General features: G+C 54.7%; 3 protein-coding genes across 3 annotated transcripts; 2 read left to right on the top strand and 1 right to left on the bottom strand.

Moving 5' to 3' along the window:
- Positions 1-1319: 1319 nt before the first annotated feature.
- Positions 1320-2003, bottom strand: LOC130143474 (olfactory receptor 14C36-like; the record flags this gene model as incomplete). Its single annotated transcript, XM_056326157.1, has 2 exons — positions 1320-1355; positions 1539-2003. Coding segments are annotated over 2 exons (501 nt in total), but the record flags the coding sequence as incomplete, so codon positions are not given.
- A 4092-nt stretch (positions 2004-6095) lies between these two features.
- Positions 6096-9747, top strand: LOC130143473 (olfactory receptor 14C36-like). Its single transcript, XM_056326156.1, has 2 exons — positions 6096-7015; positions 9669-9747. Exons 1-2 carry the CDS (start codon positions 6105-6107, stop codon positions 9745-9747), a joined length of 990 nt encoding a protein of 329 aa, XP_056182131.1. The 5' UTR covers positions 6096-6104.
- A 10847-nt stretch (positions 9748-20594) lies between these two features.
- Positions 20595-21581, top strand: LOC130143472 (olfactory receptor 14C36-like). Its single transcript, XM_056326154.1, has one exon. The coding sequence runs from the start codon at positions 20643-20645 to the stop codon at positions 21579-21581; it is 939 nt and encodes a 312-aa protein (XP_056182129.1). The 5' UTR covers positions 20595-20642.
- The last annotated feature ends 1563 nt before the right edge of the window (positions 21582-23144 follow it).

Genomic DNA, 23144 nt, shown 5'->3' with positions numbered 1-23144 from the left:
TTAAATTGAATTTTAATATGACACATTTTGGCCATGACCCATGAACATTGCTGGTATAATTTCTGCTTTTTTCCTGTTGAGTCAGGGGAGCGGATGAGCAGCTGCAGGGCTGGCTGGGTGCTGTGGTTAACCCTCCACAGGACCACATCAGGACTGCTGAGCCCACAGTGGGGCTCCCCCGCACAAGAAAGACCCTGACCGACTGGAGCAAGTCCTGCAGGAGCCATAAGGATGGTTGGGACCTGGATCATGTTATGGACAAGGAGAGGCTGAGAAACTGGGTTTTATTTGAGATAACATGGAGAGTGAAAGACTGGACCCAGGCCAGTTGGTGGGATTACTACAGTCAGTGGTTTACTTCACTATTTGTCAAAGCAAAGCCGTGAGGACATGATCTGGCTGGAGGTGTCTGACCACAGCCTTGGCTGAGCGGCCAACTGTGGCAAGAGCTATGGGACTTGTGTGTAACCAGTGACAGTAGGAAAGTGGCTCCATTTACATTTAGAGTTGCAATGGAGTTGGGTATCACTGAGCCACTAAGGATGACAGAGCTGACCATGCAGCAAATGTTCCTCGTAGCGACTGGGGTGTACAACAAGCAAAGGAAACGACTGATGCTTAGGACATCTTGGGGCACCTGGGGCAGCTTCCCCTGGGTATCCAGGGAACATGGCACTGAGCAGAGCCCTGTGTCCTGTGGATAACTGGCTAGCTGAAAAGGGTCACATAGACATAGTCCAGCTGGCTGGACAAAAATGCACATCGCTCTCAGCTTATCTGAAGTAAAGCAAAATACACTGTCTTTGGCTGTCCTTGTTACACAATAACAGGAAGATTTCGGTGGGAAAAGAATGTTGCAGGTGGGAACAGATAACTACAGAAGAGAAACTAGGGGCGGACTTGGTATTTAGGCAACTAACCAATAATGAGCTTAACTTTTGTAATATGTATGAGCTAATTATAAGAAGGCATAAAAGGTGACTGTAAGAGACAATAAACGAAGTCTGCTGATCACTCATAATGAGTGACTGTGTCTTCCCTCCGTTGTGACAGTGTCCCACCCGATCACTGCCTTGCTTCCTTCACCGTGACTCAAGGATTTGCACCAGGACACCCTGCCGCGTGCCCCCACCCTGTTATTTGCCCCAACTTTGCACACTCACACAGCTGAGCTCTACACGGGTGCTTTACTCTCCTGGGAAGTTGATAGATGTCTCCACTACACAAGCCCCTTAAATTACAGAGATGTGACACAGGAGTCCAGCTGCACCATCCTGGATGCAAACGTACAAAAGCCAGGCTGGTCAGGCAGGCTGGGTTCATGCTATTGAGAAAGTGGAGTGCATGCAAACATTCTAGGAGAAACACAATTGTGACATTAAAAGCGCTAAATGCACAGGAAGTTCCAGAGATGACCTGCAAATGCCTTGTGAGGAGATTCAGGCAGTTCAGTGCTGCTGAGAGACACCTGACTGCATCAGCTTCTTCAGTGCGTCCTTCAGCTCCTGGTTCCTCATGCTGTAGATGAGGGGGTTCACTGCTGGAGGCACCACCAAGTACAGAACTGACACCACCAGGTCCAGGGATGGGGAGGAGATGGAGGGGGGCTTCAGGTGGGCAAACATGGCAGTGCTGAGAAAGAGGGAGACCACGGCCAGGTGAGGGAGGCACGTGGAAAAGGCTTTGTGCCGTCCCTGCTCAGAGGGGATCCTCAGCACAGCCCTGAAGATCTGCACATAGGACAGAACAATGAAAACAAAACAGCCAAAGAATAAAGAGGCACCAGACACAATAAGCCCCACTTCCCTGAGGTAGGTGTGTGAGCAGGAGAGCTTGAGGATCTGTGGGATTTCACAGAAGACCTGTCCCAGGGCATTGCCTTGGCAGAGCGGCAGTGACAGTGTATTGGCCGTGTGCAGCGCAGCATAGAGAAACCCACTGGCCCAGGCAGCTGCTGCCATGTGGACACAAGCTCTGCTGCCCAGCAGGGTCCCGTAGTGCAGGGGCTGGCAGATGGCCACGTAGCGGTCATAGGCCATGACGGTGAGGAGAGAACACTCTGCTGAAAGGAAAAAGACAATCAGGAAGAGCTGTGCAGCACATCCTGAGTAGGAGATGTCCCTGGTGTCCCAGAGGGAGTTGGCCATGGCTTTGGGGAGAGTGGTGGAGATGGAGCCCAGGTCGATGAGGGAGAGTTTGAGGAGGAAGAAGTACATGGGGTGTGCAGGTGGTGGTCACATACTGTGATGATGAGTCCGTTGGCCATGAGGGCAGCCAGGTAGATGCCCAGGGAGAGCCAGAAGTGCAAGAGCTGCAGCTCCCGCGTGTCTGCCAATGCCAGGAGGAGGAACTGGGTGATGGAGCTGCTGTTGGACATGTGCTGCCTCTGGGCATATGGTCCTGTCACAGGAGAAAAAGACAGTGATAATTTAGGGGAGACTTCTGCAAGCAAAATCAAAGCCATTTCCCACAGACCATCCCCCCATCACACACAGACATCCCTCTCTTTTCTCGGAGACCTTCCTGCAGCTGTGCGGCTGCAGCCCTGCTTGGTGCTGGCCGTGTGGGTGATGAAGAGCTGGGCATCTGCCCACGGGCTCTTGACCAGCCAGCCCCACTCTGCAGCAGTGGGTGGGGGCAGGGACCAGTCCTGGTGTTTAACTTTGTCCTCTGAAACCAGTGCCAACGCAGAAGGGCTGGTCAGCGCCTGCAGCGCCAGTGCTAAGGAACGGGAAGGGTGAAGGCATTGTAAGAGAGCTTTAGTTTTTTTCACAGCTCCCCCCCATCTCTCCTGTTGCATATTCTCGGATGTCAGAAAAGCAGAGCATTTTTGCTGCCCTCCGGTGGAACAGAGTGAGGTCTGTGAGGCAAGAGGATTGCCTGTGGGTGAGTGCACAGTGAGGGGAGGTGGTCTGTCCTTCTGGTTCCCGGGCAACCTGGTACCCAGTGTCCCCGAGCCCGGGGGTGCAAAGGCTTTGCTTCAGAGCAGAGACATGGCCTGGGCAAAGGAGAGCTGAGTCTTGAGCCCTCGGACTGTGCAATGAAGTGCTGAAATGGGCTCTGCAGGGCTTACTGAAGCTCTGAAGACATCCTCTCTGTAAAACCTGCTCCTGTCTGTAAAACCAACTCCTGACTGTAAATCCACCAGAAGCAGACACAGATACAGGTTTCTTAAGGAGTATTTAGATCCTTTGCTGCAGTCTTCCTGGTGTCCTCTCTAGTAATGGGTTAACAAAAGTTGATACTCCTGCAGAAAACTTTTTCTAGTAAGGGAATTGCCACTGCTGGAAATAAGTGTGTCCCCCCAGGAGAGGCAAGGCCCATGAGGGATTGCCTCATCCTGCTGCCCAGCAGGTTCCCCTGCAGCCCCAGGGACAGCTGGAGGGAGCCCAGAGGGGCAGAGGAGGGAGGCAGGGAGAGCTCAAAAGCAGCCCTTGGTGGGGGGCTGCTGAGAGCTCCCTGCTGGAGAAATCTGCAGAGCCCTGGAGCCGGTAAGTGTGTGGCTGCAGGGCAATGCCTCTGCAGTTCCTAGCCGGGTCTGCAGCAGCTGGGGCCCCCCCCAGCCTGTGAGACCGTGTGGGAGCCTTTTGCTGTGGAGGAGGCCAGTGTGCTGCAGAGCAGGGCTTCCCTGCTGCAGCGTGGGAGGGCCAGGGCATGTGGGCTGCCTTGTGCCAGGGCCGGCTGCAGGGCTGTGAAGGTGGCTGTGCAGGCAGGGGTGCCCAGGGCTGTCCTTGCCAGCAGGGTCCCTGCAGCCCAGGGGGCTGTGTGCTGGGGCAGGGGCTCTGCCGCCTGCCAGGGGCAGCTCTCAGCCTGCCGGGGGGCTCCCGTGCGGCTGCGGGGAGAAGCTGTGTGTGCAAGCAGTGACCCCACACAAGGAAGTGCTTATCTGTTGTTAAGAGGGTGTTGTGTGCTTCAGGGCTGCTCACAGATTCAGCTCACTGCCAGAATATTTTCCATTGGTGGTTTCAAAAAGAAGTACAAAGCAAGGTTAATATAAAGGTAAAGTACTTTTTTGAGTCTCTGTTTTTAGTTTTTTACTCTATGGGAATGCGATGGAATACATGATAAAGGAGTTCTTAATAAGGACAAGTCCCCTAGACTCCTGAATCGTAACTTTGAAATATCAGAGGGTTTTATTTGAGTCTTCCTATGTGCATTCAGTGACTCCTATCCCACGGACAAAAGGAGCTTTGCCTTTGCTGGATCCACCAGGCTCAGTCTCACCTGACCATTATTCTACCTGCAAACAAGGAACCTGTACCCAGCCAGTGCTCTGTAGACAGGCAGGTTTGTGTAGGGCCAGAGCACAGAGGATGTGTGGAAGGACCGACCCCCAGCAGGAGAAGGTCTGACTGATTTTGTGTTGGTGCTGCATATATCAGAGCTGTTCACATCTCCAGGTCATTTCCAAGGGGACTTTCCATGAGCACGTTCGCGGCAGGGCTTTCCTGCTTGGCTCTGTGCTTGCCTGAATCTCTGCTGCCGCTTTTCTGTGTCTCTTCTTGGTGGCAATGGAAACTCAGCTGTGCAGGTCAGAGCCGCGGCTGAGATGCTGAAAGCATCACAGAGAAGGTTGATGAGGAAGCTGAGCAAGTGCCTTCCCTCCCCAGCACGCTGCAGATGAAACCAGCATCAGCTCTCCTTTTCCCTCAGGCTCTGGGGGAGCTGTTCTTCCAGCTGTGCAGACAGAGAGCGGCTGCAGGGCAGAGCTGGGCACAGAGGGGCTGAGCTGGGCTCTGTGAGCGCTGGCAGGGAAGAGCCCTGGGGCCAGAGAAAGAGCTGCTGGCAGGGACAGCTGCAGGCAGCAGAGCCCTGGGCAGGGAGGGGGGGAGATGCTGAGGGGGACCCTGATGCAGGGCAGATAGGGGCACCTCCTGGCCATGGTCTGCCGTGCAGGTGCCTTCCCTGAGCAACACACCTCTGCTCTCCTCTCCCACCCAGCACAGCCTTTAGACCGTTGGTTCCATGTGTTTCAACAGCTCCTGGTCCAGCAGAGCAGCAGAAGGGATGAAGTGCATCTCTCCTGCTGCCACGGTGCCATTTCTCGCTGAGCACCGCCTGAGGGTGACTGCCCTGCACTGCTGCTGTGTGGGAGGTGGTGTGCCGGGCTGGGGAAGGGGAAGGAGTTCCCGAGTGTCCCTTTGTCTCTCTCCTGGCCTTGCTCAGATGCTATTGGCATTGCAGACAGGCTCTCTGGCAATAGGGGTTTCAGCTGCCGGCTCAGGCGCAGACCTTGTGGGTCCTCCTGTGCAGACATGTCCTCGGCAAGGAGGTGTCCCAGCTTTCCCCAAACCTGTGATGCTGTGGGCAATGCAGTCTGTGAGGCTGGGGAAGGAGCTGACTCTCTTTCAAGAAGTTCACATGGTCGGAACCCTTTAAACATCTCTCTGGGGTGTCCACCCAAGGTCTATGCTGCTTCCAGGGCACACGGTGAGCCCTCGGTGTCCTTGGATAGCAGTGTGGTGCTGAGCCTTCGGTAAGGGATGAGGCATTCTTTTCTCTGCAGTGGATCCCTCTGCTCTCAGCAGTGCCTGGCTGCTTGTCAGGGTAACATGGCAGTGTGATCACTCTCCATCTAAGAAAGGAGCAATTGCCGGGCAGCTGGGAAGGAGAGGGATGGAGAGAGCAGAGTCCCTGCCTCTGCCCTAAGGCACAGACAGTCCCCTTGCCTCTCAGCACTCACTCTGCTCTCCCTGAGCACAGCACAAAGCCCTCCTGACCTGACTCTGGCCATGGCCATTGCTCAGCACGGGCAGAGCCGATGCTGACAGGCCCTTCTGCGCTGGGAGCAATTTGGGCTGAGCCAGTGCAAGGCCAGGACTGGCCCCTGCCCCCACGGTTCCCATGAAGCTCCTGCTGCAGAGCAGGGCTCACTGCTGGGCAGCCAGCGGGCACAGCCCCTCTCCTCACAGCACACTCGGCCATCACTCAGCACAGCTCCAGCCACGGCTCAGAAGGGAGCTCTCCTAGGAACGGCAGAGGGGGGACATGTGGCACCAGGGGCGCATCTAGGAGAAACGGCTTTCACTTGCCTTAACAGAAGAATTGCCTGACTTTTCACTACTTTTCCTCCTTGAGCAGGTTCCAAATCCCAGAGGCAGCAGATGTCCAACAGCAGCTCCATCACCCAGTTCCTCCTCCTGGCATTGGCAGACACGCGGGAGCTGCAGCTCTTGCACTTCTGGCTCTCCCTGGGCATCTACCTGGCTGCCCTCATGGCCAATGGCCTTACCATCATCACAGTAGTGTGCGACCACCACCTGCACACCCCCATGTACTTCTTCCTACTCAACCTCTCTCTCATCGACCTGGGCTCCATCTCCACCACTCTCCCCAAAGCCATGGCCAACTCCCTCTGGGACACCAGGGACATCTCCTACTCAGGATGTGCTGCACAGCTCTTCCTGATTGTCTTTTTCCTTTCAGCAGAGTGTTCTCTCCTCACCGTCATGGCCTATGACCGCTACGTGGCCATCTGCCAGCCCCTGCACTACGGGACCCTGCTGGGCAGCAGAGCTTGTGTCCGCATGGCAGCAGCTGCCTGGGCCAGTGGGTTTCTCTATGCTGCGCTGCACACGGCCAATACACTGTCACTGCCGCTCTGCCAAGGCAATGCCCTGGGACAGTTCTTCTGTGAAATCCCACAGATCCTCAAGCTCTCCTGCTCACACACCTACCTCAGGGAAGTGGGGCTTATTGTGGCTAGTTCCTGTTTAGTCTGTGGATGTTTCGTTTTCATTGTTCCGTCCTACCTTCAGATCTTCAGGGCTGTGCTGAGGATCCCCTCTGAGCAGGGACGGCACAAAGCCTTTTCCACGTGCCTCCCTCACCTGGCCGTGGTCTCCCTCTTTCTCAGCACTGCCATGTTTGCCCACCTGAAGCCCCCCTCCATCTCCTCCCCATCCCTGGACCTGGTGGTGTCAGTTCTGTACTTGGTGGTGCCTCCAGCAGTGAACCCCCTCATCTACAGCATGAGGAACCAGGAGCTGAAGGACGCACTGAAGAAGCTGATGCAGTCAGGTGTCTCTCAGCAGCACTGAACTGCCTGAATCTCCTCACAAGGCATTTGCAGGTCATCTCTGGAACTTCCTGTGCATTTAGCGCTTTTAATGTCACAATTGTGTTTCTCCTAGAATGTTTGCATGCACTCCACTTTCTCAATAGCATGAACCCAGCCTGCCTGACCAGCCTGGCTTTTGTACGTTTGCATCCAGGATGGTGCAGCTGGACTCCTGTGTCACATCTCTGTAATTTAAGGGGCTTGTGTAGTGGAGATATCTATCAACTTCCCAGGAGAGTAAAGCACCCGTGTAGAGCTCAGCTGTGTGAGTGTGCAAAGTTGGGGCAAATAACAGGGTGGGGGCACACGGCAGGGTGTCCTGGTGCAAATCCTTGGGTCACGGTGAAGGAAGCAAGGCAGTAATCGGGTGGGACACAGGGCTCTGCTCAGTGCTATGTTCCCTGGATACCCAGGGGAAGCTGCCCCAGGTGCCCCAAGATGTCCTAAGCATCAGTCGTTTCCTTTGCTTGTTGTACACCCCAGTCGCTACGAGGAACATTTGCTGCATGGTCAGCTCTGTCATCCTTAGTGGCTCAGTGATACCCAACTCCATTGCAACTCTAAATGTAAATGGAGCCACTTTCCTACTGTCACTGGTTACACACAAGTCCCATAGCTCTTGCCACAGTTGGCCACTCAGCCAAGGCTGTGGTCAGACACCTCCAGCCAGATCATGTCCTCACGGCTTTGCTTTGACAAATAGTGAAGTAAACCACTGACTGCAGTAATCCCACCAACTGGCCTGGGTCCAGTCTTTCACTCTCGATGTTATCTCAAATAAAACCCAGTTTCTCAGCCTCTCCTTGTCCATAACATGATCCAGGTCCCAACCATCCTTCTGGCTTCTGCAGGACTTGCTCCAGTCTGGCAGGGTCTTTCTTGTGCGGGGGAGCCCCACTGTAGGCTCATGGTAGTCCTGTGGAGGGTTAACCATGGCCAGCACCCAGCCAGCCACCCAGCTGTTCATCTGCTCCCCTGACTCAACAGTACAAAGGGAGAAAATAAACCAGTGATGCTTCTGAGTCAAGGTACAGGCAGAGAGACTACTTACCGATCCCTGTCATAGCCATAGATTTGTTGTCCTGCCAAAGATCAATTTCATTCATTGCCAATTAAAACAAGATGTTAATTGTGAGAAAGAATGACCAAAACATTGAAGACCATTCCCCAGTTTCTCCCAGGGCTAAATTACTCCATTGATCCCAATTCACCTACACAAGCACACCCTGAGAGGTGTAGGGGGGATGTTGAAGAGGGTTGATGGCACAGGAAACCGCTGCTGCTCCTTCCTCATCACACTTCTGCCCTGCTCCAGCGTGGGTCCTCTCCATAGACCCTGCCATCTTTGCGGTCAAGGGTATGCATTGTTCATTTCATTCTGTCTTGCTTGTGTCCTTGAAACTCAGAGGATGACAGAGAACGTTGACATTGGAAGGGACCTCTGGAGATTACCCAGTGAAACCTGCTAGGAGAGGCACGGCCAGCTCAAGCCGGTGGTACAGGGCCTTGGCTCGGTAGGTTTGGAATATGTCAAGGGGTGGACATTCCATAACCACTCTTGGCAACTACCTGCAGTGGTTGAACATCCTCAGTTCAAAAAGTGTTACCTTGGCTCACATGGAATGCTGCATACATTAATAAGACTCTCAGAGCCTTTTCTTCTCCAGACTGAACAGTTGTAGATCTCTCACCCTGTCTTCCTGGGAGCCATGTTCCAGTCCCTTCAAGAAGCTTGGTGGCCTTTTGCAGGACTTTAGTAGGTCAACAACTCCCTTGCTCTGGGAAGCCCAGCCCTGGACACGGCACTCCAGATGTGGCCTCAGCAGTGCTGAGAGGAGGGGAAGGGTCACCTCCCCCCATCAGCCAGCGATGCTTTTCCTAATGCAGCCCAGGGGGCCGTTGGCCTTTGCCATGAGGGTGCATCGATGGCTCCTGCTCAGCTGCTTGTCCTCTGGCACCCAAAGGTTCTTCTCTGCAGAGCTGCTCTCTGGCCAGCCTGCCACCAGCAGGATAGCCCCAGGAGGGCTGGATCACGGGCTGGCCTCCCCCAGGGGCTCGCTCAGCACCAGCAGCAGCATCTTGCCCATCCTGGAGATGAGCTTCAGCTCTGGCACAGGCCGCAGGGTGCTACAGAGTCACCTGGGAGAGCAAAGCCCTCTCCTGCCAGGGCTGCGCAGCCCAGGCCTGTTGCCCTCTGGCCTCGGGGACTGCAGGCCTTGCTCTCGTGGTGGGAACGTCCTTCATCCTTCTGCTGCCCCCTGCCACCCGCTCCAGCATCCTCTGCTGGGCAGCAAACCCCTCCCACACAAGGGCTCCCATCCCTGGGTACCGGTGTCCGTGTGACAAGCCTGCCCTTGGCCCTGGTGCCACACCTGAGGTACTGCAGCCCACATGGGCCCCAGAGCCCACCGCCTGGGGCGCGGGCAGCAGGAGACCCCTGTGCCACCACAGAGCTGTGACATCAGTGGCGTAAGCGCTGAGGAGGGGCAGGGCAGCTCCCACGCCTTTGGTAGGGGATGGAGACACAAGGTCTGTGGGGGAGACCTACGGGAAAGATGAGGGGAGGGGGACGCTCTGTGCGATTTCAGGGCAGCTCAGATACATGGAGCTCTTGTATTGGACAGGCAATGAGGTTGGGTGAGAGCTTGAGTGTGGATCAAAGGGGAGAGCAGCCAGGGTGGCACTGAGGGAGGAATTAGTTGTGGTTTGACACTGGCCAGCACGCAAATGCCCAGCATCTGTTGCTCACTGACCCCTTCCATGCCCAGCGTGATGGGGGAGAGGATCAGAGGAAAACTCACAGGTCAGGAAAATAACAGTTCGACAGGAGAAGCAAAAGCTTTGTCTGCAAGGAGAGCAACATGAGCAATTCGCTCACTCCTTGCCATGGGCAGCAGGGGTTCAGCCATCCCCAGAAAAGCTGCTCTTCAGCAATCTGTCAGTGACACGGGAAGACAAATACCATGACCACAAATGTCCTCTTTTCATCCTCCGTTCCCCGAGCTGTTATTGATGAGCACAACGTCCTGGGATATGCAATATCCCTGTGGTCACTGGGGGTCAGCCGCCCAAGCTCCTTGCATCCCCCCAGTCTCCTTGTAGCGCAGGCAGAGTGCGAGAAAGAGAAGCCTTGGTGATTACTCTGCAGCGGTGGCCAAAACACTGGTGTGTGGTCAGCGCTGCCTTGGGAAGAGATGCAAAGCACAGCACCAGAAGGGCTGCTGTGAAGAAAATGCACTCCATGCCAGCCCGAGCCAGGACAGAGCGACAGGTCATACAGTCAGGGTGAGGCATGAACAATGTCTTCTTGAAATGACCTGAGGAAACCTGTGGATCACAGAGCCTGTCTCTTCTGGGGGAATCAGTCTCCTTGGTGATCACTGCACAGGTAAGCAAGGATGCCAGGAGCCCAGGTCTTTGTGGGAGAGTCCCCCAGACCAACCAGGCCACCCACTCTGATGCTCACCTCCACCTGGGACTCCCCAAAGAGGACAAGATGCTCAGGGATTTGAAGACCAGTGCCACCTTGCTTCTAGTAGTATGCAGCTGTGGTGTCCCTGATGCCCAGGCATGTGTGGATGGAGAGCAGCAGAGCACAGCCCAGGACAGGAGGGAAGGAGAACCTGGCCTGCTGAGGACACTGGCAGGTGGGATCCCATGGGGGCAGGGCCCTGAGAGCATCCCTAGGCCTTCCTGGCCCTGACCAGCCTCACCTGGGGCCTCCACCCAAAGCTTTGTCCGTGGCTTCGGGAGGCCATTGAAGCCAGGCAGGAGATTCAGCCCCAGCACAACCTGTGCTGTAGGTGTGCGGGTCTCCAGGCACAACCATAGGAACAGCCTGGCCTGTCTATGGACCTTGTTGGTTCTGAATTTCAGGCTCACTTCCCAGCTTCATTCTGAATGGGGTGGCCAATGAAATGACTCCATGGCCCTCCAAGTCCTGGGGATATTCTTCTGCCTCCCTTCCTTCCTCAACTCCCTCCCACATACACACCTTCCTTGTTGTAATGGGCTGTCTCCGGCCAAAAGCCCAGCAGCACCCAGCCGCTCCCTCCCTCCTTCCCTCCACAGTCAAGGCCAAAATATTAACACAGCGGTCTACATGTGGTGTTATGAGTGATGATAATGTGGAAAAAATATAATTTCCCTCACTGTCTTGGCAAGGCACCTCTTCATACGCTCCAGGGCACGGCTGGCTGCCTCTGCTACCAGGTCACGGGGTGGGATTGTGTTTTGCCTTCTGTCCCCCAGCACCAGCAGGGCCTTTTCTGCACAGACACTGCCCAGCCAGGCAGGTCCCAGGCCCTGCAGCTGCAGGGTGTTAGTCCACCCGAGGGAGGTGCAGGCTCTGCCCTTGGTCCTTCCTGCATCTGTGCAGCTCCTGACAGGGCGGCCACCCCACCTGCCAGGGTTCCCCTCCATGGCATCCCTAGGGCACAGGGATGGTCCTCTCAGTTTGGTGCCACCGACAAACACTGTGAGAGTTGCCTCCACTGGATTATCTTTACAGCTCTTAAACTGTAAGCAGGAGAGTCCCCTGTGGTGCCCACACTGCCCCAGTATGTCCCAGTGGCCTCCAGGTGGGGTGTGAGCCCTTCCCCACTGCTCTCTCAGCCTGACCATCCAGCTGGTGTTTTACTCATCTCTTTCTGTTCGCACCCAGAGTGTCATGGCCTCACTTGGGCAGAACAACGCTGAGGGAGACCATGGGAAGACATTTGTAAAGCTGAGGGAAATGACATCCACTGTGGAGCTCCTCACGCACAACTGCAGGCTGTCAGGTTTGCGAGGTAGATGGCAAATCTCATAAGCAGTCATAAGCCATCACAGTGAGAAGAAAATACTCTGCTGAAATGAAAAAGAGAATCAGTAAGTGCTGGGCAGCAAATCCTCAGTAAGAGATGGCTCTGGTCGTACAGGAAACTGAGCATGGCTTTGGGGAGAATGGTGGGGATGGAGCCCAGGTCGAGGAGGTAGAGGTTATGAGGATGAAGGACATGCGGGTGTGGAGGAGGTGATTGCACAGTACAGTGGTGACGATGAGGCTGTTGGCCATGAGGGCAGCCAGGGAGATGCCCAGGAGAGCCAGAAGTGCAAGACCTGCAGCTCCCGCGTGTCTGCCAATGCCAGGAGGAGGAACTGGGTTAAGGAGTCGCCACTTGGCATCTGGTGCTTCCTGGCATAGAGATTGTCTGAGAGGGAAAAGGGTTAGGCAAGACTTTGCTGAGCAAAACCTAACATATTTCTCAGAGGAACCCCACTGAAAAGGCCTCTCTGCTTTCCCGAAGACCTTTACTAGATCTCTCATGAGTTGGTTTTTGCTGAGGGTGCTCCAGGGAGTAGGAGACTCTGCTGTGGGCTCTGCAGGAGTCAGTCCTTCCCTACAGCAGTAGCGAAATAGGAACGTGGCGTGATCTAGGATTAAATACACTCAGGGCATCAAAGGGCTTCACAGCATTGCCACCCCGTGTTCACCCAACTATGGAGCGGAGTTGAGGGGATTTTTCTCGGTGTATTTTGTTCCGGTTGCCCCACCACAGCTGAGGAGTGGTTTTGGCACTGCCATTCCTGCTGCACTCCAGGTGCCATCAGGTGGGCCCTGAGAGGCAAAGAGACAGTCCCTTTGTGCGGACTGAGGACAGCCAGTCTGTCCACCCGCCCTGGTTTCAGCTGCCCTGTGCTGGCAGCTCCTTGACCTGCAGGACTATCACCCCCAGTGCTTCCCAGAGAAGGAACTGGACGCTGCTGAGAGCAGAGGCATCCAGTTTCCAAGTACCGATCTGCAAACTCCTCATGCTGCCTCATCATACCTGAGAAGGATCTCCGCTCTGCCCCTGCAGCCAGGGACACAGAGGGCACATTGCAGCTGCCTGTGCACAGCTACCCAGCAGCATTCCTGGGGTGTCTTCTCCATGGGGCTCCCTGATCACACAGCAATGCCACCGGAGAGTTGTGCCCTTCTGGAGCGCAGCCTGCAGCCACCCAGCTCCTGAAGGTGGGGTGTCCTGAAGTGAGAGGTGTCTCTTTTGGACTTCTGGGAGCTTAGGTATCAGGAGGCGATTGGGAGACCTTACTGCCATAGGCTAACCTGTATGGCAAGACCCCTCAGGCTGGTCTCTCAAGTGCTTCTGAGTCCCACGCCGCATCCAAGTTGAGTGATAAGAGCACAAGGAGCAGAGACAGAAGGGGGGAAGATGGACAAACGCTGCAGCGCTGCTACCAGTGGAGGCAGATGGGGCAGCTGGGAGGGTATTTGGTGATTTCTCCCCTTCTGGGGTGAGGCCACGGAGAAGGCGACCGAGCCCATGGCTCTAAGTGCAGAGGCTATGCTGATGGTAAAGAAGAGCAGGGGCTTTCTCCAGGGAAGGTGCCTGCCCTGCAGGGGATGGCAGGGAGATGCCTGAATCCCCCCTCCCACAGTGTTTCTGGGAGCAGCTCCCTCTTGCTGCCTGCCCACGTCTCTGCTGCCTGGAGCTGTCCCTGCCTGGAGCTGCTTCTCTGGCCCCATGCCTCCGAGCTACTCAGGACTCACATAGCCATCCCACCCGCTCTGTGCTCAGCTCTGCCCTTCTGCACCCTCCTGGCAGCACGGCACTGCCCAGGGCCATCCTGGTGTGTGCAGGGCCAAAGGAGCAGCTCAGAAAAGTGCTAACGAGAGCTGGGTTCTCAGTGCCTGCTCCAAACCAGCAACATGAATTCTAGTCTCCCACCACCCACTCGGCCCAGCCGGCCTTGGGCACCCCTTGTTCCACACACAGCAACTTCACACCCCTGCAGCTGTGCCTGGGAGCAGAGAGCCGCCATGCCTTCTCCCCTGATGGTGTGGCAAGGAAGCCCTCCTCTGGAGCATCTCCTTCTCCTCTGCATTACAGAAACTCTGAGAGTCTTCCTGACACATCCCGTCAACTGTCAGATGTACCCGATTGAAGAGGTCCATCCAGGAATTGCAGAGGATGTGGAAGGAGGGCCATGGATCCTGCAAAGGGTATAGGGATGCTGCCCAGTTACGTAGGGATGTGTCAGGAGGGACAAAGTGTGGCTGGATCTGAACATGGCACGGGACTCAAAGAAGAAGGAGAAGAAGGACTGGTCTAGGCATGTCACTTAGAGAATGAAGGACAAATTAAATGTGCACCCCCAACAAACACAACTGGCAAACCAGTAACAACAGACATGGGGAACTGAACATGAGTAAGTCTGTGGGACCTGACTAGATGAATGCCTGAGTCCTGAGGGAGCTGGCTGATGGAGTCGCCAAGCCACCCTCCATGCTATTGGAAATGTCAAGTCACTCAGGTGAAGTTCTTGGTGACTGGAAAAAGAGAGACATTGCACGCATCCTTCAAAAGGGTAGAAAGAGGAACCCTGGGAACTGGCCACCTGTCAGCATCAGCTCCGTGCCTGGGAAGATCATGGAAAAGATCCTCCTAGAAGCTGTGCTAAGGCCGACGGTGAGCAGGGAGGTAATTCAGCACAGCCAGCATGGCTTCAACAAGGGCAAGTCTTGCCTGAGCAACCTAGTTGTCGTCCATGACCTTCTCTGACACAAGGATTGGGTTTACAGGCTTGTAGTTCTCCAGATCCTCCTTCCTGCCCATCTTGCAGGTGGGCACCACTTTGACTAACCCCCAGTCTTCTGGGGCCTCCCCAGTTAGCCAGCACCGTTGATTATCATCCCTGTGCTGAGGCAGTTGAGGTGTTCCTCAATGATTTTCAATTCAATTTCTATGAGGTGACCAATGATTTCCACAGTGTTCCTGGATCACAGGTACCATTGCCAAGGACACATTCCAAAGCACTTTGTCCTTCCTGGACATGAGGTTCAGCTGCACCAAAGGTCCTCTGGGGCTTTGGGGAGAGTGGTGGAGATGGAACATGGGTCGAGGAGGGAGAGGTTGAGGAGGAAGAAATACATGCGGGTGTTGAGGTGATGACGGCAGTGATGACGAGGCCGTTGGTTATGAGGGCAGCCAGGTCGGTGGTGTCGTGGTTTAACCCTTGCCGGCAACCAAGCACCACGCAGTCACTTGCTCACCCCTCCCTCACCCAGAGGGATCGGGATGAAAATCGGGAAGGAATGTAAAACGCAAGGATTGAGATAAGAACAACTTAATAGGCAAAGCAAAAAGCCGCGGGCACAAGCAAACAAAGCAAGGAATTCATTCCCCACTTCCCATGGGCAGGCAGGTGTTCGGCCATCCCCAGGGCAGCAGGGCTCCATCATGTGCCATGGTTACTCGGGAAGACAAACGCCATAATGCCAGATGTTCCCAACTTCCTTCTCTTCCCCCAGTTTATATACTCAGCATGACGTCATATGGTATGGAATACCTCTTTGGCTACCCTGGGTCACCTGTCCTGGCTGTGTCCCCTCCCAATATCCAGTGCCCCTCCAGCCCTCTCGCTGGCAGTGCCCAAGGAACCAAAAAGTCCTTGACTTAGTATAAACATCGCCCAGCAACAACTAAAAACATGAGTGTGCTATCAGCATAGTTCTCACATCATAGCCCAAACAGATCATATACTGAAGAAGAAAATTAACTCTATCCCAGTTGAAACCAGGACAGGTGCTCAGGAAGAGCCAGAAGTGCAAGAGCTGCAGCTCCCATGGGTCTCCATATGCCAGGAGGAGGAACTGGGCGATGAAGGTGCCACTGGGCATTTGCTGCCTCTGGGAATGGGGACCTATCCAATAGGGAAAAGACTGTGACAAGTTAGGGGAGATTTCTCTGAACAAACCCTCAAGCTTTCCTCATCAAAACCGCACTGAAAAGGCCTTTCTGATTTTTGGAAGACCTTTGGATGTCCCTCTCATGAGCTGTGGTTGGTCTGGCTGAGGGTGTTCCAAGGAGCAAGGGACTATGCTGTGGGCTCTGCAGGTGTCTGTCCTGCCTTATGGCAAGGGGGAAAGAGGAACTTGGGGTGATCAAAGATTAAACGTTCTCATGGCATCAAAGGGCTTTCCAGCATTGTCACTCCCAGTTCACCCCACTACAGAGTGGGGTTGAGGGGACTTTTTTCTGTGTCTACTGTTTCAATTGCCTCTGGGAAAATTACTCATTACTTTGGAATTAGGGAAAACTGGGACCCAACAGAAGCCTAGCAGTATAGAAAGATTTCTAGGCTAAAATAACTGCATCGCTTTTAGGATGGTTGTCATGGACGGAATCTACTCTACCACAGCTCCCTAAGCAACACACCCTGCCATCTCAGCACCTGCTGATGGGAGTAATGGAGGGTGGAGCAAGTGGAGACCCCACCGTCAAGCTCTGCTGTGCTCCCTGCAGGAAGGGGAACTTGATGGTACCACACAGCTGATGTCACATAAGAAGCTACGAGAGGCTGTCCACTGCTGAGCCAACCATTGAGGCGATAGGACTTTCCTCAGATGAAATAATCTCCCTGTAATACCAATGCACACCTCCATGCCAAAGTTACCCACCTCCAAGGTCCTACTACACCTCCCTGGGCACAGGATACCAAACAGTAACAACAATATGAATGACTGGAGTCACTCAAGCTCCACCAAAATGTCAATACAATGAACTGGGCCAGGACTGAAATAAGTCCGGAGGTGGCGGGTGTTCTAAACTCCTCAATTACCACAATGATTCAGTGGTTCACTATCTGATAAACACCTCTGTGAACAAAGTGAGGTCAAGTGAGGACCCACTCTCTGGGAATGAAGGGACTTCTGACCAAGGGAGTCACCTTGGGAAGGATGAGTGACATAGAACAAGGGGTGGAAAGAACACCATTGCCAAAGGAAGGAGCATTCAAGCAAGGAAGTTCTGGCCACAGCCGAAGACAAGCTGGTAAGGTCTTTCAACCCTCATACATATAAAAAAAAACAAAAACAAAACCGAAAAAACCTAAAAACACAAACCAAAAAACCCCCAGTCAATAGTAAGACAAAGGTAACTGTGGTAGTGACAGATTGCAACCTCCATGTCAAACAGCCCTCAAACGCGGGCAAAACCCCGCTTGGGGAGCGTGTGCAGTCAGTGAAAGCCTTCCGTGGTGCTGCCTGAGGGTGAGCACTAACGTACCTCACGAGTGAGAAACTTGTAACCTATCCCATGTAAGTAAATGAATAAGCAACGTGCTATGAAGTGTCAAAGTGGACAATGAGGGGATAAGTGAGTGGAGACTCCATGGGAACTTCTGGGATCAGTGGATGGGCTGAACCTGTCGTTCCCCCTAGGGACGCCTATAGGGTAAGAACTTTATGCCAGCACTAACTCACGGTAGCTGTTGCTCAGTGTGTTGCTTTAAGCGTGTTTTGCAGTCAGCCTACCATTACTGGCATTCTTTGAACCTTACTCTGTCACAAACTTGCATAATAAAAATCTTCAGCTGAAGCTCATTTCCTATAAGTCTCTGGAGATGTGAGTAGGTGTTTTAAGGGCTCTGACTCAATGATGCTGTCAGCGGGGTTCCTGGATAGGTTGGTAGAGTCACCCTCGGATACAGTGGGCTGCCAAAGCACAGGTCGTGGGCAGCTTGGTCAGACACAAGGGTCTCGTCTCTCTTTGGAAACTGCCAGGCTCATTAAAAACCAAGAGTCTGAGGAAACCCCTTGTCGTAACATGAAAGCACTGCTGCACATCTGGGCTGAAGCCCCCCAGCTGTGGCACCAGCCCAGCTCTGCCTGGCCATAAGGCAACCTGGTACCAAGTGTCCCCGAGCCCGGGGGTGCAAAGGCTTTGCTTCAGAGCAGAGACATGGCCTGGGCAAAGGAGAGCTGAGTCTTGAGCCCTCGGACTGTGCAATGAAGTGCTGAAATGGGCTCTGCAGGGCTTACTGAAGCACTGAAGACATCCTCCCTGCCCCTGCCTGCAGAACCACCAGACACACACATACACACACGCTCCTTTAGGAGTACTTGGATCCTTTGCTGCAGTTTTCCTGGTGTCCTCTCTAGTAATGGGTTAACAAAAGTTGATACTCCTGCAGAAAACTTTTTCTAGTAAGGGAATTGCCACTGCTGGAAATAAGTGTGTCCCCCCAGGATAGGCAAGGCCCATGAGGGATTGCCTCATCCTGCTGCCCAGCAGGTTCCCCTGCAGCCCCAGGGACAGCTGGAGGGAGCCCAGAGGGGCAGAGGAGGGAGGCAGGGAGAGCTCAAAAGCAGACCTTTGTGGGGGGCTGCTGAGAGCTCCCTGCTGGAGAAATCTGCAGAGCCCTGGAGCCGGTAAGTGTGTGGCAGCAGGGCAATGCCTCTGCAGTTCCTAGCCGGGTCTGCAGCAGCTGGGGCCCCCCCAGCCTGTGGGACCGTGTGGGAGCCTTTTGCTGTGGAGGAGGCCAGTGTGCTGCAGAGCAGGGCTTCCCTGCTGCAGCGTGGGAGGGCCAGGGCATGTGGGCTGCCTTGTGCCAGGGCCGGCTGCAGGGCTGTGAAGGTGGCTGTGCAGGCAGGGGTGCCCAGTGCTGTCCTTGCCAGCAGGGTCCCTGCAGCCCAGGGGGCTGTGTGCTGGGGCAGGGTCTCTGCCGCCTGCCAGGGGCAGCTCTCAGCCTGCTGGGGGCTCCCGACAGCTCTGGGGGCGTATGGACCGACCCCTGATAGGGAAGGATCTCTCTGCTGTTGAGAGTGTGCCGCAAGGGTGAGCGCTGCTTACAAGTATAGGTTACCCTCAGAATATGTCTGGATGAGACTTTTCGTATCGAAGGTCAGCGCAGGGATTGCTATGATAAATCCAGGGCTCTCCTCAATCTGTGTTTTCAGTTTTCTGTTGTTGGGGGCAGGAGAGGGGAGGCAGAAATGTTAATGGAGATCTCGAGTTTGAAGATGTCCCTGAGACTGCCAGCTGTAACTCTGAGTGATGAGAAGGTCTGCCAGGAGCCTCCTGAAGTGCCCTCAGCCACTCCTCCGCCTATGAACAGCAGCAGCAGCACCTTTGCTGGAGCCATCAGGGTCGTTCTGAGCTGCCCTTTTCCCCCTGCGGGCAGGACCCTGTGCCCAGCCAGTGCCCTTCAGAGAGGCACGTTTGTGCGGGGCCAGTGCACAGAGGCAGAGATGTGGTCTGTGAGCACTGACAGGGAAAGACCTGGCACAGGGAGATACCTCCCACAAGGAAAGTCTCCTGACATCCAGGATATTGCAAGGACTGATAGGAAACTTCAGACAGAATTGTTGTGGAAGGGAGAATCAGAAAGCTCTCTCTGACCATGTGCAGTGCAGACCCCTTTCTCTGAGGCATCCCCCTGGCCTGCTCTCCCCCCAGCAAAGCCTCTGCCCTCAGGGCTGGGGGTCCCGAGGCGTGAGCCACCCCCTCTGCAGCCAGAGCTCCAGCAGAGCCGCGGTGCAGCTCTGCAGCCACGTGCCCCGGTCCCTCTGCAGAGCACAGGGGCTGAGAGCAGCTGCCCGGCAATGTTGGTGTGTGGGAGGTGGCGAGCAGAGCTGGGCAAGGGCAACGCTGCCCTCAGTGCCTGGCTCGCTTGCCCTGGACACTCTTACCTCGACCTTCAGTGCAATTTTACTTCTTTCTCTGCCGTTTTGTCTTAGTTTTATTCTCTAGCTCTTGCTGTCAGGCTCTCTGGGGATGGGTGTTTCAGCTGCAGAGTCACACTCTGACCTTGTGGGTCCTCTCCTGCAGGTGTGTCCATGGGAACAAGTGTCCCAGCTTTCCTCTCAGCTGTGGGGCTGTGGGCAATGCCCTATGTGGGGCTGGGCAAGGAGCTGGTTCTCCCTGAACCTGATGCTCTTGTTAGGGCACTTGGCTACCTCCTTGAAGCTCCCTTCCAAGCAGCGAGTTGCCCTCCAGAATGGAAACCTGTCCCCTCGCACCCATTAGTGATCTGAAAGCCCCACATAGAAGCGTAGAGTTTCTGTGATGGAGAAAACACTGTTGGGGTGGGTGAAATGAGCTGTGTATCCTTTGCTGTGGGTGGGATGCTGAGTTCTGATGAAAGTCTACAACCTTTACTGGTCTGTGGTGGGTCAGTCCGTTCTCAGCAGTGCCTTGTGGTATTTCAGGGTAACATGGGAGTGTGGCCACCATTCATCTCAGGAAGGTGCAAGCCCATAGAAACTGGGAACCTGATGGACAGACCGCCTCCCCTCACTGTGCACTCACCCACAGGCAATCCTCTTGCCTCACAGACCTCACTCTGTTCCCCCGGAGGGCAGCAAAAATGCTCTGCTTTTCTGACATCTGAAAATACTCAACAGGAGAGATGGGGGGGAGCTGTGAAAAAAACTCAAGCTCTCTTACAATGCCTTCACCCTTCCCGTTCCTTAGCACTGGCGCTGCAGACGCTGACCAGCCCTTCTGCGTTGGCACTGGTTTCAGAGGACAAAGTTAAACACCAGGACTGGTCCCTGCCCCCACCCACTGCTGCAGAGTGGGGCTGGCTGGTCAAGAGCCCGTGGGCAGATGCCCTGCTCTTCATCACCCACACGGCCAGCACCAAGCAGGGCTGCAGCCACACAGCTGCAGGAAGGTCTCCGAGAAAAGAGAGGGATGTCTGTGTGTGACGGGGGGATGGTCTGTGGGAAATGGCTTTGATTTTGCTTGCAGAAGTCTCCCCTAAATTATCACTGTCTTTTTCTCCTGTGACAGGACCATATGCCCAGAGGCAGCACATGTCCAACAGCAGCTCCATCACCCAGTTCCTCCTCCTGGCATTGGCAGACACGCGGGAGCTGCAGCTCTTGCACTTCTGGCTCTCCCTGGGCATCTACCTGGCTGCCCTCATGGCCAACGGACTCATCATCACTGCCATAGTGTGCGACCACCACCTGCAAACCCCCATGTACTTCTTCCTCCTCAACCTCTCCCTCCTCGACCTAGGCTCCATCTCCACCACTCTCCCCAAAGCCATGGCCAACTCCCTCTGGGACACCAGGGACATCTCCTACTCAGGATGTGCTGCACAGCTCTTCCTGATTGTCTTTTTCCTTTCAGCAGAGTGTTCTCTCCTCACCGTCATGGCCTATGACCGCTACGTGGCCATCTGCCAGCCCCTGCACTACGGGACCCTGCTGGGCAGCAGAGCTTGTGTCCACATGGCAGCAGCTGCCTGGGCCAGTGGGTTTCTCAATGCTGCGCTGCACACGGCCAATACACTGTCACTGCCGCTCTGCCAAGGCAACGCCCTGGGACAGTTCTTCTGTGAAATCCCACAGATCCTCAAGCTCTCCTGCTCACACACCTACCTCAGGGAAGTGGGGATAATTGTGGCTGGTGCCTCTTTATTATTTGGCTGTTTTGTTTTTATTGTTCTGTCTTACATGCAGATCTTCAGGGCTGTGCTGAGGATCCCCTCTGAGCAGGGACGGCACAAAGCCTTTTCCACGTGCCTCCCTCACCTGGCCGTGGTCTCCCTCTTTGTCAGCACTGCCACGTTTGCCTACCTGAAACCCCGCTCCATCTCCTCCCCATCCCTGGACCTGGTGGTGGCAGTTCTGTACTCGGTGGTGCCTCCAGCAGTGAACCCCCTCATCTACAGCATGAGGAACCAGGAGCTGAAGTGTGCAATGTGCAAACTGATAGCTGGATGTTCTTCTAAAGCATTAAAATGATGAATAGCATTTATAATGTAGTTCATCACAGACCCTGACTCTCTTCTGAATTTTTTGTAGTTACTTGTGGTATTTCAGTTCTGATAAAGTTGTCATCCCCATTCTAATTCCTTCTGTGATTTTCTTTTCTGAAGGTGCCCTGCTCTTTCCTCATCTAACAAAGCCAAAGGGCCATTAGGCAACTTTATTTTGTCTGGGATTCTTCCTTCCACGGCCTTTCTGGAGCTGCAGGGACAGTTCCTGTGTCCACAGACGGAGGGGAAAAGGTTCCTGGCATGGCAGCAGTACCAGGGAACACCAGCCCTTGGCTCTCAAGTGCTGTCCTTCTTCCACTTCCACACTCTCCTTCTGACCCCATGCCTTGGTGTAAGGCCTGAGGGCTCTGGCAGCTTGGTCACCGCCGTGCTGCGTGGCAGTCCTGTGAGCGCAGGCAGGGGCAGGCAACGGGCACTCTGTGACGGTGCTGGCCTCCATAAAATGCTATGGATTTGTGGAGACCACCTGAATGCAGCACTGCAACGTGCTTCCTTGAACCGAGGTCCCCGTGCCCGTTGCTCATGACGAGGGCCATCTCCGCAAGGTGCCGAGCAGGGCGCGACACCCCCGGGCTGAGGTGCTGCCAGCCTCTGGCAGGGGCAGCAGGAGGCCAGGCAGCCACTGTGCCTGCTGCAGTGCTCTGCCTCCGCACGTGCCAGGGACGGGCTCGTGCCTCTGAGCACCCCTGTGCGCGTGAGGCTGGGGTTCAACCACGCCAGCAGTGCATGAGGCCAGCTGAGGTGGGGACACCTCCTAGCGCCTGGCCGTTCCTGTGTGTGACTGCAGGAACAAAGGCCACTGTCCCAGGGAGATTCATCTCACCCGCCTTGGGCAGGCTCATTGCAAGGGCCTCGGTCTGATCACGGCACCCTTTCTGGATGGTGCCCTCAAATGTGTCCGAGCAATCAGGGAGGTTCTGGGGTCCTGGCAAAAGGCAGACATCCAGCCTTTGTTCAGGAAAAGCAAGAAGGACAATTGGGAGAAATACAGGCTGGTCATCCTCACCTTAGTGTCTGGGGAAATGATGGTGGAAATACTCCTGCAGCCATTTCCAGGTAATTGTGGGACATCAAAGGGCTTGCTGCACCCATACGTATTGAGGCAAGAAGGGGATGGTTTGTACCTGGACCTTTGCAAGGGTTTTGACTTTTTCTCCTGCACTTTCTGTATAGGCAGATGGGTGACTTCTGGAGTGAAGAAATGGAGGATACTGTGGGGGGAAGTTGGCTGGGGGCTTGTGGCTATGTCTCGAGCTAGCTCAACAGCATCAGGGAGCGAAACCCGACCTTGGGAGAGAGACACAGTTATGCTTGTTGGAAGGAAGCCATGGGAGCAAGAGGAGAAACTTGAAGATAGAGAGTGGTCTGCAGAGCTTGTGGCCTTGTAGATAAAGGGAGTTGCTGAGCTGCTGTGTCTGTAATAAAAAAAGAGCCCAGAGTGGAAAATTGCTGAGCACAATTACAGGCTGACACGTCAGCCCCCTGCAAAGGTATAAAAGGCTTGCTTGATTATTGATTAATAAAGTGT

The sequence above is a fragment of the Falco biarmicus genome, unplaced genomic scaffold (assembly GCF_023638135.1).
Source record: "Falco biarmicus isolate bFalBia1 unplaced genomic scaffold, bFalBia1.pri scaffold_30, whole genome shotgun sequence".
In the NCBI taxonomy this organism is placed as follows: Eukaryota; Metazoa; Chordata; class Aves; order Falconiformes; family Falconidae; genus Falco; species Falco biarmicus.
Note: the sequence above shows the minus strand (reverse complement) of the source record. Positions and strands in the feature narration are given on the sequence as shown.